Genomic DNA, 12,855 nt, shown 5'->3' with positions numbered 1-12,855 from the left:
GTATTTTTATTTGCTGCCAAAAGGTAGACACACCACTGTTTTGAGCATGAAGTCATGGTAGATTGTCCACTTATTGATAATTATCAAAAATAGGTGCATCTACAAGCAGAGCTTTTAAAGGGTAAAACCAATTTCCAAGAAGCTGGTGTATATGCCTTCAGGTCAGTTATGTGCACTTCAAACCATATCAGGTTTATGCATATTTTATATTAAACATGGTATATGCATATTTTATAATGATTATAAAACTTACTGTGAGTAAACCAGTGAATCTTTAAAGAATGCTCTTTGCAAACACTGACAGCACCAGCTTCTGCAACACAGCCCTTAAATTAATACCACTTTAATATAAGCTTTTAAAAACAAGTGCTCCAAGGTTTTTAATATTATTTTGCAATCTTATTTATGAATTACAAAAGACAAGGATGTCATACATAGCAGGTCAAACATGCAAGTTTTTTGGCTCAGGTCATATATTCTTTTTGATTTTAATGCACAAGAGCATCCACAGGTGCTATAGAGAGGCCCTGACGAACTGAGGATACAGATCCTGCTCTGATTCTGTGACATAAATCAAGTCTAGAAGATATCCAGGCAGCTTTTTGTGGCATCTGAACCACAACACCAGACTCCAAACGTATCTTTCTCCCTCTTGTGGTTGGTATCAGCATTCCTGCAGCTTCCTGATAGAACACAGCTTCTCACATGTGATCAGACAAGCCCGTGGCACTTCTAATCATTCACTGCTCTCATTGTAGCTGTAATTTCCAACACTCAAGGAAAATTATTACCTTTAAACAAGTGTACTTCCATGGGCAGTTTCCCAGGTTATATGCAATACATCAAAGGACACTTGCCTATGCTAACACAGCTTCTCTCTGCACATATTGCTGGAGGAAGAACAGCAGTTAACAAGGTAGAAGGGATCTACTGCCACTGATATTGGTATTAGTCCCTCTTAAAGTAAGTTAAAGCATCAGCTCAGCAGTGCAATCTCTTCTCAGTTAAGCCATGTAATTACAAATGCTGCACAGAATCATTAAATGAATATAAAGTAAAAAAGTTGGAACATACGGTGCTACTCACTGAATGGTCCAGTTTGAGTCTTTTCTCCTCAGATCTTTGCTTCTGTTTAAGAATTAATTCATTCACTAAAAAAAATAAATAAGATATCAAAGAGATTTATTTGAAGTTCACCAAAACAGTATGTAAGACTATACCTCAATGTATTTACTTTGGTTACTAATTCCACTGTAAGATGTTTTTCAGTAATTAAAACAGTAGAAGATGTCTCCACTTTTTTTTTTCCTTACCAATTTATTCTGTGGATGTTTTTTGTAACATATATAAATACTTTTTAGTAATCATCAACAAACACAATGCCTACACATTCTCCAAATTGATTCAGTTCCTTTTTCTAAACACCCATGGTTCCTTGAGAAAGTTTTTCAACTCCAAGGCAAAAGTATATCACAGAAGAGTATGAGGGAGATAAATCAGGTAATGTTCTATTATAGGCCAAAAAAAAAAAAAAAGCACAGCTGAATAGAACAACTTTTTCCTTGAATTTTCATGTGCGTTTCTAAAGATATACTTTTGCTATAATTTAATTTTCACCAGTCTAGAGAATGCAAAGAGAAAGATAACTTCAATCCTTCACACACATATACACACAAGCTCTTCCCCCTCCAACACAGACCTCAAATCCCTGGCCAAAGTGTGCAAACACTCTTTGGCCCAACATGCCCTCCAAAACCTGCCTCAGCACCATCTCCAGCACAACATGATTAGGTCTAAATCAGGATGCCCATTGCTGAAGCATTCCTTGGCTACTGTGGCTTTTCAGACATTTATTATTAAATGGCTATCTCAGCACATGAAATCAAGATTTGCTCTAATTTGGTATTTCACACTGCAATGTGTTTCCTTTAATCTTTTCTCCACAAAACTAAGTTTTAAAGTGAATTTTCACCCAGCAACATGTACTCCCTCTTTAAGAGGCAGCTAGGATTGCATATAGGCATATGTAGGAATATTTCTCTGTATCTGATTTACACCTACATCCATCACATGGGTCTCACTACAGCACAGCAGCCAAAACAGCACAGTATCTAACACAGCCTCCACCCTTTCAGTGTCCAAGCTTTGTAAACAGGCCATGTCCTTTATTACTAGGCAGACAAGAGTGCAAGAAAATAAAAGGAAAGAGATTCACATCTCTAGCCATAAGAAAAACAGCTTTGCTTTTCACAGTATGGAAACAGCAGCAAGTTAATCTCACTGCTGTCACTAAGCACGCAGAACTGCTGGAGGCAGTGCAGTATTAACAATTTATAGCACTAACCTTTTTTATATAAAAATGACAACCGAGGGGCTGATATTTGGATTTTATGTTCAACATTCAGAAGACTGTAATTTACAGGACAAATTTACAAGTGCCTTCCTTCCTTAACAACTAAGATGTTTCTCATGCAAGTAAGCCTAAAGCTCACCTAAGAAGTTGGGATAAAGATGATCTATGTTGTCCACAACATAGTTGCATTTGGGACATCTGTTATTGTCCTCCAGGCTCTGGTGAATACATTTATAGCTGTTCAAAAACAAAGAAACAAAACAAGTGAGCCCACACGAAGGAACAAAACATAAGCACAAGGTAAATAATATCAGCCTTAGACAAGGTGCATTGTTTGTGTTGCCAGCTAACAGTTGTGCTGCCAAGAACCTACAGTGGAGTCAAAATGTTCCAGTGTTTGAACTCAGAGTGTGCTACAGCAGAAAGCAAAGGTTTCTGGCAAGGATTACAAAATTTAGTCAAGTACTTCACTCTTATTTCCCTGAGGATTTCTGCAACGTGGATACTCCAGCCACAACACCATCTCAAATTCATGATCCCCACCACTTCCACAGGCAGAGGTAGCAAACAGATTGAATTACTCAAAAGCAACTCTTCTAGATTAGCTGAATACTTAGCAATCAACATTAAAGGCATTTTAGGTAATTGAGCAGAGGAAACACCTTCACCAACTTCTCCTATTTCCCCCCACAGCTGCTTTTCTTACTATCAGCGGCTTCAGAGGTGCTCACTCTTGAACTGGGGGACAGAAGAATAAGAAGATGCACTTTTACATCAGGTTTAAAAGAGCCTGCTTGAGGTCAGATCCTGATAGGGACATCAGATAGAAACATTGCTCCACTCCTAAATAAAAGTATTATAATGTTTCTCATCTTGGCCCTCTAAAAAGTTACAGGTCACAGGGATAAAGTGTTTCCATAGAGGGCACAAAATCAGCTGATCTCTTACCTGCTGCAAATCAAAGCTCTTGAGAAAGGTACCTGAATCTGCTGCTTGAGAAAGTACTTTATACTACTATAATATCACTTCTTACAAGGCTTATTTCTAATTAGCAGGCACCATAAGAGTATAACATAGACACGGCACTATAGGACATCATGGTTCAACATTTGTACCAATCCCTAGAGGAGATGAGAACTACAAGTGGCTCCAGAAATGCCCCTAGAGAGTTCTTGCACTTCTCCATGGAACATGTGCTCCTCATGGCACCCAGAGATAACACAATGAAAAGTGAGTGGGGCCAGGCCAATTCAACACAACAGGAAAGCCTGAAGCACATCCTCTCTTCACAAGGTCTAAAATAATTGCAATACACAATGTGTAAGCCACTTCAAACTGTGCACAGTCTTACACAAAGGCAAGGAGGAGCTGCCAGCACTGCTCTCAACACCTCTACAGAGGTGATGCCAATAGAGGTAAATTAACAAACTGTTCTGACTCTGGATAGTGGGTGTTACCCACAGCTTATGAACATTCTATTTCTTTACAGAGGAAATATGGTGGCACAGCACTACTTGTTAAAGACACTTGGATTTTTTTCTTTTTAATCTAAAAGGTACCCATCTTTTAAAAATTTATTTCAACCTCCTTCTTCAGTATAGGGACAAAAGACAGAAAAGAAACAAACTCAGAATGAAAAGGTATCACAGCAACACCTGTGTTACAAATCTCTTACAAATGCAGTAAGAGATGGACATTTTTTCTAATACAAGAAACTAAATATTACCAGAAGCTGTGTCCACATTTCGTCATGTAGGCCTCTTCAATCATATCAAAACAGATGGGGCTGGAAACAAAGCAAAACAAAAATCAGAAAGATGTCTTTTTTATGTTAAAATATGAAGAAAAGTATTATTAACTCAAAGCAACCACTTAATTATGCTTAGGTAATAATCTCCTGTATGTAAAATGAAAGGACATACTAGTGCAACAGCAACCAAGCAGTGTAAAGATCAAAAGGGCAATCCAGAGTTCTTTGAACTCTGAATGATACTGTAGTTTGCTACAATTAGAAACCAGTAAGTGTTCACCCTTAAGCTTTTAACACCTGCAGACAACCCAAACAAAGCCAGAGAATCTTCAACAAGCAAGGCTGCAGGAAAACCTTCACAGTGTCTGTACTAGGGTTCAAACAAAAAGTAAAAAAAACTGGCTTTTGTTACAGGAATAGACAATGAGTATATAAATGATAGCAAAACTAGTCTCTTTTTTTTTTTTCAGACAATAGCCATCTATAATTTTTAAAAGTGGCACAAAGAGGCAGAGCAGACCAGCAATAGCAATGATGTCATGAGAACAAGGACTAATAAATGGGTGGAGAAGGTGCAAACGAGGGGGTGTGCCAGCAGAGCAGTGCCAGGGTTGAGGCTGCAGGAGAGCAGGATGAATCCAACAGGCAGCAGGTGAGACCAACCCAAAGTGGGAAAGGTGGAATTACGAGTTAGTGACCAGAGCACAGCCAGCTCTCTGTGAGGGATCACCAAGAACCAAGCAGGGACCCGAAGAGAAGGACGTGCGAGCAAGCAGTGCTCCACAGGAACCTGAGCACAACAAGAGACAGGAATCCAGTGAGATGTGGAATCCATGACATGTTTGAAAGGAAAATGAAACACAAATGAAAGAAGAGGAAAGCTGCATCCATCATACTCCCAGTGACTCCTGTGGCTGCTGTCCCTGATAACTGGTGGGATTTGCTGTCACATACACACTCACCTCCAGGTCTTGGCCAGCTAGCCAGCAAGATGCCATGAGCAGCAACATGACAATTCTGCACATAACACATGGATCAGCTGGGTCACAAGCTTCAGCTTGTTTTCAATGCCTTACAGAGACCCAAACGCTCTCCTCTCACTCCCTCAAGTCCACACCAATCTCAGTTCCGAGAGGCTTTCACCAGCACTTGTTTTCTTCAGAAACAGCCTCCTCCCACCTTCTGCCAACAAGACAGTTCTCACCGAAGGAGCTGTTAATAAACTGTTAACAACTTCTTCGAAGCAGGAATCTTTTCTGCATCCAAAACTCAGATCAGACTGAAAACAGCAATGTTTGTCTGAGCAGGGGAGGAGAGCATCTCCACAGAAGGCATTCCCCATTCTGCAATCTATTTCAGAGTATACTAATGTATACTCTACATAAAGTATAGTTGTTACCCCGTTAGAAAAGAAATCTCAACAAAAACAGGAGAGGAGACACCTTAAATACTTTTTAAGCACACAGAGATGAAGCTGTGGCCCCTGCTAATGCAAGCCCCTGCTCTGACTCACTATATTGGAAAACACAGCTGTCGTGAAAGGTTTGTCCAGCCTAACATACAAGCCAGGTTGTCCTAAATATTCCATCAAATCATCAGTATAAACACAACATAAAGGGAAACAAATCAAACCAGAATGCTACTCTCTGAACCAACTGAGCCATCTCAAAAGAGGCCTCAAAAATTATTAATACACACCTGTTCCTCTTCCCCCCAGACAGACCTTTTTCTACACTTGCCTTGAGTAGCACCAACTTCAGGAGTCCAAGTCACTTTTCTCAAGTTATTTAGTTTCAAGGCACTGTTTAGTCAGAATAAATCACAAGCAAACTCAGCCAGCACAGGCTGATTATTAGAGAATAAGGAGGATAAGGCACCTCTGAATTCTGTTAGCTGGACTTTAAAAGAGGACATCTAAGACTTAAGGTTAGATGAGTATCTAAGGGTAGTTTCTCCCTACCGGCACTGGTGATGAACAGTTTAACTTCTTGACCTTCTATTCACACTGAGGTATATGCTCCGTGTCATGCCAGAAACTGCTGTTCCCCACAGGGCCAGAGGTGATGCTCCTAATGCCCTGCAGCAATCAACAAGGCTGTAACGCTCCCCTGTCTGCAGGAGAACATCACAAATTTCGAGCTAAAATAGGAAGATTACCTCCTAACATGCCAGTCACACGAGATCACTGTTCCCAAACTACTCCTTCATACCAGTTTGACTGGAGAAGTGACAGAGCCAAAACAGTTGAGAAAAAGCAATCAGAGCCAACAAATAGAGCTATGCAGTACCAGGGACATCATTAAAGGTACTGAAGGTTCCATTAAGAACTGTTTCCCCTGAAATGCTCCCTGATTTACAAGTGGAAACAAGATTGATATATTTTAATACATACTGAAGCCAAGCTGACTGCAACACGTGAAAGTTGCTATGCAACAGTTGTTTGAAGCTAATCTAACACAAAGGGAAAGTTAAGAAAGAAGTGGAGGGATGGGAACTTGCGACATGCTACAGTTTGTAGTGTAACTGCAACTGGGAAGCACAAGTGTGGTGAAATCAAGGCTTCTGTGCATGAGGCAGCTGATTCTCTACTTGTCTTAAGCAGCAGGCAGGTTAAAACGATGCAAACAACTTCAGCAAGTCAAAAATGTCACTGATCTCTGGGCAATAAGGCATCAGTACCTAATAAACACTATTTTTTAATCCAGCACTGCAAAGGTTTATCATTCTTTCTCTGCAGGGCAGACCTGGAACATTTTAAACATCTACTTTAATCAAGGTCATGGCTCTAAGTTTTACCAGTTGTTTTCCAGGCACCTCTCAAGAGTGCTAATGTCACCCTACTGCTCCACAAACACCTGGCTGAAGTGGTCACTATGATATTTAAGCACACTTCAACAGCAAACAAGATTTATTATAGTGCCTGCCTCCTATTCAGCTCCTCTCTGGTCAAATCAGAGACCAGGACTTCTGCAGGCTCTGTCCTTCCCATGGAAGGTGGCCAGGTTAAAGATCACTGCTGGCACTATATACTCACTATCAAGCTCTAATGTAACAACAGGCAGTAAAACTCCTTGTACATGGTATGCCAACAGCTTGCTGTGTTTTTAGTTTGTGACTTCAGGGCAAATTTGTAATATTCCTTACTAAAATTGGTTTCCAGACCACAAAAATGGGAATGACTCCACTCAGCCCATGCCCGGATTAACAGGTAACCAGCTGAGGAAAGAACTGGTTTTAAAAAGCCATGAACCTGCAAGCCCAGGTGGCACACAGCCCTTCCCACAGCTGAGCTGTGGTACTGGGCGCTGAACTCCAGATCAGCATGCAACACCCCTCCCATCCACGATTTGTGCCAGAGCTCAGAAACAAGGACTGCTATGGAGCACGCACTGAAGAGCCAGGTGAGAGCCACTCCATGCAGGGAGCCAAGCAGACAGTAACTGGTTTTAACGAGGTTTACTCAACCACTAGCTGGGAGGGCTAATACAAGGCCTGGGAAAACTAAGCAATTACATTGCTGGGCAGCAGAAAATCACCTGATTAGAGAAGCCCCTTTCAGACACTCTCCAGGCAAGTGGAAAGACACCTGGCTACAGGAGCAGCACAAAAAATACCTTTATGTTCTGCAGCCTGCACTAAGAGAAACAAAGTTTTCCCTTTTATAATAAAGCTCTCCACTAAGTCAGACCCACCTGCAGTCCTGACTGGAGTTACACATTTCCAGGCAGAAGGCGACACACACCACAAACAGGAGACACCTGCAAACTCCTGAGCATACACGGGCTAAACATTTCACACCCCAAAGCAGCAACACAAGCCAGTGTTTACCCTGGAGCCTCTGCCTCACTTGAGACAGTGCTTTCAGAATACAGGCAGGGAGGTCTGATATTGACATTACTGAGGGAATTTGCACTTGCACCTTGATGTTCAGAACTCACCCAAACTTTTCTCTTTCCCACCTTCCACTGGGTACAGGCATCATCTACCACTGAGTTTACAGCTGTGGCTAACAGCAACTTGCAGCTTATGTTCAGAAAAATTATCAAGTGCTCTCTGCAGCTGGCAGCATCTTGAATTATCCTTACAGAGGCAAAAAGGGCATAGGGGGAAGCTTCTGTTTCTCACATTGAGATATGTAAAGCTTGTTTAAATCAATTATTTAAATGAACACACACCTGCCTTCTTGAACATTGCTCAAAACTCCAGAGTTGCATAGTTTGGTTTACTTCTACAGAACTGTATTGCTAACTCAAATTAAAAAAAAGATGGATACTGTTATTAGAAGCTAGAACAATAATAAGTAAGAACAAGCCCTTTAGCCCACAGAAATATAGAGTAGTGAAAAACCCAAGTTAACTATAATCATTGTCTGCTCTTAAAGCTTCTGACCTGCACTTCAGTATGCTCAGTGTGGCTCTTGTAAATACTAAGAAAAGACATTTTGCCCTGAGTACTACCGGGCTGATTTCCTTCCTCTCACTTGTTCAGTCAGTAGTGCTTCTCAATGAGGAGAAAACAGCTAATTACAGGTTCTCCTTAAGGCATGTACAGTACTTACCTGCAGAAAAAAAGGAAGAAGCTCAGCTTTCTGAGCCATCTAAAAATATGTCAAGTCTACAAATTGGTTATGGGTGTAATTTCCTTTCCAAACCCCTCATTTCTACAACAGACAACAAAATAGGAAATAAGAGCTGACTGGAAAGGGCAGGGAGCCATGCTGGCAGAACTCTACTGCCAGAGTGTAAGAGAAGAGGGAACAGAGGAGAATGGGGACTTGTAACTGTGTTCATATCCCATCACCAGAAAACTTGTGAGCAACTGAGCTCACACCAAGAGCTCTTAAATCTACCTAACATGGCCTAGAACCAGAGCAGGCATCAGCTGATGACAGCAGTCCTCCCATTCAGCTGAGCAAACTACTAACTACAGTAATAAGCAGTAATTTTTTAAAGTGACTGTTACTTATTCCTAAAAAGAATTACTTACTGTTTTTCTTACCACTAGCTTTTTAGCAGCTTCAGGTTTTCACTTCAGCAGCAAAGGTATTTTCTATCAACTCTGCTAAACACTTTACAAGCTGTAAAGTTAAGCCACAGGGTTTTGAGACAATACCTGTCCTCTGGGAGATGCCTCACATCCAATCCTCACCTGTAAGTCAGAGCTTACATTAGAGCTGGCAAAATCATCTTGGAAGCTGTGGCCCACTTATAATCTTCTTTTTTTTACTATTTACTTTCCATACATGATTTTCCTACAACTTGATCTTTCTCCCACTACTCTTCCCTGTTTGCCTTTTTCTCTAAGGGCCTAACCTGATTTCCTGTTCTCACATTTTGGCACATCCAACCAGCTACAAAAATCAAACCTACTTCTTATGTTGGGAGGTTTGAAACTCACCCAGCAACAGGTTCTCTTCAAAACTACAAATTACCAACAGTTCTCACACCATGGGCCTTAGTTTGCCAATTATGCTGAAAGGTGATTTCCAGCTATGAGCTACAGCTGGATAGCTGGATGTTAGAAAACAACATCTGAAAAATGTTTCAACCATCACAGAAGAAATTCCCTACTAATCTGGTTTTAGGGGCCTGCCTGACACAAAACTTATTGCTGTTTTAAACTAGACAACCTTTCCCAGCAACATGGGCAAACCAAGCCAGCTTTGCTGGAGCTATCAACCATCATGAGGCTCCTTGGAGTCCCTTCTAGAGGGGCACTTAATCCTTTGCTGAATCCTCTTCCCAAGATGAAAGGTCACACTGTCCAGGAAAGCAAGGCAGTTGCTGTGTTGTCAGAAGGCTCTGAGGAAACATCTCGTGCTGCAGGGCCTTTCCAACAACTTGGGTGCACTCAAGGAGGAACCTGCCAGGAATAAACTGATTCTGCTTAAAAATAGAGAGGGTGGAGGCAATGCTGCTACACAGGGCCAAAACCAGACAAAACCAGAGAATCAGGCTGGAAAAGACCTCTGAGATCAAGTCCAACCTATGACCCCATACCACCATATCAACTAGTGGTGTCAACTAGCTGAGTGCTGTGTTCAGTTGTTTCTGAATAGCTCCAGGGGTGGTGACTCAACCACCTCCCTGGGCAGCCCATTTCAATATATAATCAACCCTTCTGGGAAGAAATTCTTCCTAACATCCAACCTAAACCTCCCCTGGCACAGCTTAAGGCTGTGTCCACTTGTCCTGTCGCTAGCTATCAGAGAGGAGAGCCTGATCCCCACCTGGCTGCGACATCCTGTCACAAAGTTCTAAAAAGTGATAAAGTCCCCCTCTGAGCTGCTTCTCCTCCCTGGGCTCCCCATTCTCCCCTACCAGCTGGTCCTGGGTTGGGGTTAGGCTCCTGCCCCTTCCCCAGCCCCGCTGCTCTTTTCTGGACCCTCTCTAACAGCTCCATGTCCTTCCTGAATTGAGAGGCCCAGAACTGGACACAGGACTGGAGGTGCGGCCTCAGCAGAGCCCAGCACAGAGGGACAATCGCTTCCCTGGCCCTGCTGGCCACACCATTTCTGACAGAGAGAGGCACAAAAGAGGGAAAACCCCAAAGCCACAATCCCCGGAGGGCAGCAGCCGCTCCAGCGCCAGGAGGGGCCGCCGGCTGCCCCCTCCTCCCGCCGCTATTCCACACACACTCCCCAGGCTTCCCGACGGCATGGCGGCGCCCCGGCTTCCCCCAGCGACATATCGCGACATATCGCGCTCACCACACGAAGTCGTTGCTCTTGTCCTCGTAGGAGTTCATGAGCCCGTTGCAGAGCGGGGTGAGCAGCGGCCTCTTCCTGCCGCCGCCCCCCGGCGCCGCGGAGGAGCCGCCGGGCCGCGCCGCCCCCGCCGCCAGCCGGGCCAGCCCCGCGCCCGACCCCGACACGGCCGCCGCCACCAGCACGGGCCGCGCCGCCGCGCCGCCCGAGGAGGACGAACCGGGGGCCATGGCCGCCGAAGAGGAGGAGGAGGATGACGAGGAAGAGGAGGAAGAGGAGGCCGGTGTGGCAGCGGGCGGCACGGCGGGGTGCGGCGGGCGGCTGCCCGACATGCCGAGGCCGGGCCGGGCCGGGCGGAGCGGCCTCAGCGCATCCCCGTGCGCACGAAGAAAAATAAAGTTCCTTCAAAGAAAAAAAAAAGGGGGGGAAGGGACAAAAAAAAAAAAAAAAAAGAAAAAGGAGAAAATCCCACAATTAAAAAAAATAAAAAATCCAAACCAAAACGGCGGCCCCGGCGCGGCGCTTGTTCAAGCTTTATTGACAGGCGGACAGGGCGGCCGCGCGTGCGCGGGGCGGGGCCGCGCCCGTGAGGGGCGGGGCAGGGCGGGGCCAAGCTGCGCTCCCCTCACGGAGCGGAGGCGGCTGGGGCTGCTGGGGGCTGTGGATTTCCTCTCACAGCTTCGGAGCGTGGGTCAGGAGCTTCTGGCTGTACCTTAAGCTGCTTCCTCTGAGACCACATCTAGTGGTGCGCAGTCCTGAGGCACAAATGTGTTGAGCGGCCGAGGGAGCTAGTGGGGCTCAGCTTGTAGAAAAGGGAGCTCAGGGGGACCTTCTCGCTCCCTGTGACCACCTGACAAGGGGTCGTGGCCAGGTGAGGGTTGGAATAGTCCTAAGCTGAGCCAGGGGAGGTTCAGGCTGGACATAGGGAGGAATTTTTTCACTCTAAAGGGTGATTATATATTGGAATGGGCTGCCCAGGGAGGCGGGGGAGTCACTGTCCTTGGAGGTGTTTAAGGAAAGACTGCATGTGGTGCATGGTATTCAGTGCCATGGTCTGGTTGGCGGTTTTGGGTCATAAGTTGGGCTCAATGACCTCATGTGTTAGGAGTAGAAAAGCTGCCAATTTTTTTAAAAGGTTGCAGAGTTCACAGGTTGGGCTAGTTGCTGCCAGGGTGGAGTTCTAACTGTTTGTTGTTGTAATCACCTGTCGTTTTCGTTAACTACCTGTCCTTGATGGTTAAGAATTCCCCCTTTTGTCCAGTGACACCCTGCTGCTTCCTGGAGGATGCCACCCAGGACGGTGAAGAGGAGGGGACATCGGAGTTGGCATGCAAATGACATGGGAACCAGCATGTAACAGGGGAAGCCCCTCACCAAACCTAGCAAAAAACCCCTAAAAACAACGAGCCAACACAAAATGGACGAATCAAAGTGATGTCTAGACGTGAGGAACAGAATCCAGCATCCGCTAAGATCTTTTTTACCCCTAACCTAAAAGATGTCGGCTAGACAGAGGACCTCGAATGTTAAACGGGAAAATCAGGACTCTCCTGATGCTTTTGTGAGGACAGAACCCCCAGCTCTACCTGCAAACCAGCAGACAAAGCTGTGCATTTCACCTTTTCTGTGCCATTCCTGGAAGCAGTGGTGGCATGAGCGTGACCCATTGGTTCTTCCCACCTGAGCTGATCACTTTTAATAAAGGCATAAAAAAGGAGAAAGATCTCCTGCCCTGTTTATTTCATCATGGGTCTTTCCCAACCTAACTGCATCTGTGATTCTGTGATCTCCCTCAGACCACTGAGGGGAAGGCAGCCAGGCCTCAGGGGAAATGTGCCAGGCTGTCACTCAGAGACCCTCCCTGAGTGACAGGATCTCCCACAAAGAGATCCTGTGAAGGGCAGGGCTGATCTGTGTCAGGATGTTCTTCACCTTAGATACCTACCCCAAAAGGCAGCTTTAAGCATGCTGAGCTTCATCCTGTGCCCCACACAAAGAAATGGATCCATGGACTGAGGCCAGTTGAGTGAGGTTCAACAAGTGCTC

At 44.6% G+C, this 12,855-nt stretch overlaps 1 protein-coding gene across 5 annotated transcripts in view; it reads right to left on the bottom strand.

Annotated features, from left to right (window-relative positions):
- Positions 1-11,239, bottom strand: part of COP1 (COP1 E3 ubiquitin ligase) — a 124,746-nt gene extending 113,507 nt beyond the window's left edge. The window contains exons 1-4 of one of the 5 annotated variants that reach the window (XM_064719990.1): positions 10,813-11,239; positions 4,080-4,139; positions 2,493-2,590; positions 1,075-1,151 (exon numbers count right to left, since the gene is read on the bottom strand). In XM_064719990.1, the coding sequence (XP_064576060.1) occupies positions 1,075-1,151; positions 2,493-2,590; positions 4,080-4,139; positions 10,813-11,141 (564 nt within the window). In that variant the 5' untranslated portion in view covers positions 11,142-11,239. Of the gene's footprint in view, positions 1-1,074; positions 1,152-2,492; positions 2,591-4,079; positions 4,140-5,065; positions 5,227-9,215; positions 9,226-10,812 lie in introns of those variants that run through there. The other 4 variants (XM_064719991.1, XM_064719992.1, XM_064719994.1 and 1 more) reach the window with 4 other exon arrangements.
- Positions 11,240-12,855: the final 1,616 nt, after the last annotated feature.

Source organism: Zonotrichia leucophrys, chromosome 8 (genome assembly GCF_028769735.1).
Source record: "Zonotrichia leucophrys gambelii isolate GWCS_2022_RI chromosome 8, RI_Zleu_2.0, whole genome shotgun sequence".
Classification (NCBI taxonomy): Eukaryota; Metazoa; Chordata; class Aves; order Passeriformes; family Passerellidae; genus Zonotrichia; species Zonotrichia leucophrys.
Note: the sequence above shows the minus strand (reverse complement) of the source record. Positions and strands in the feature narration are given on the sequence as shown.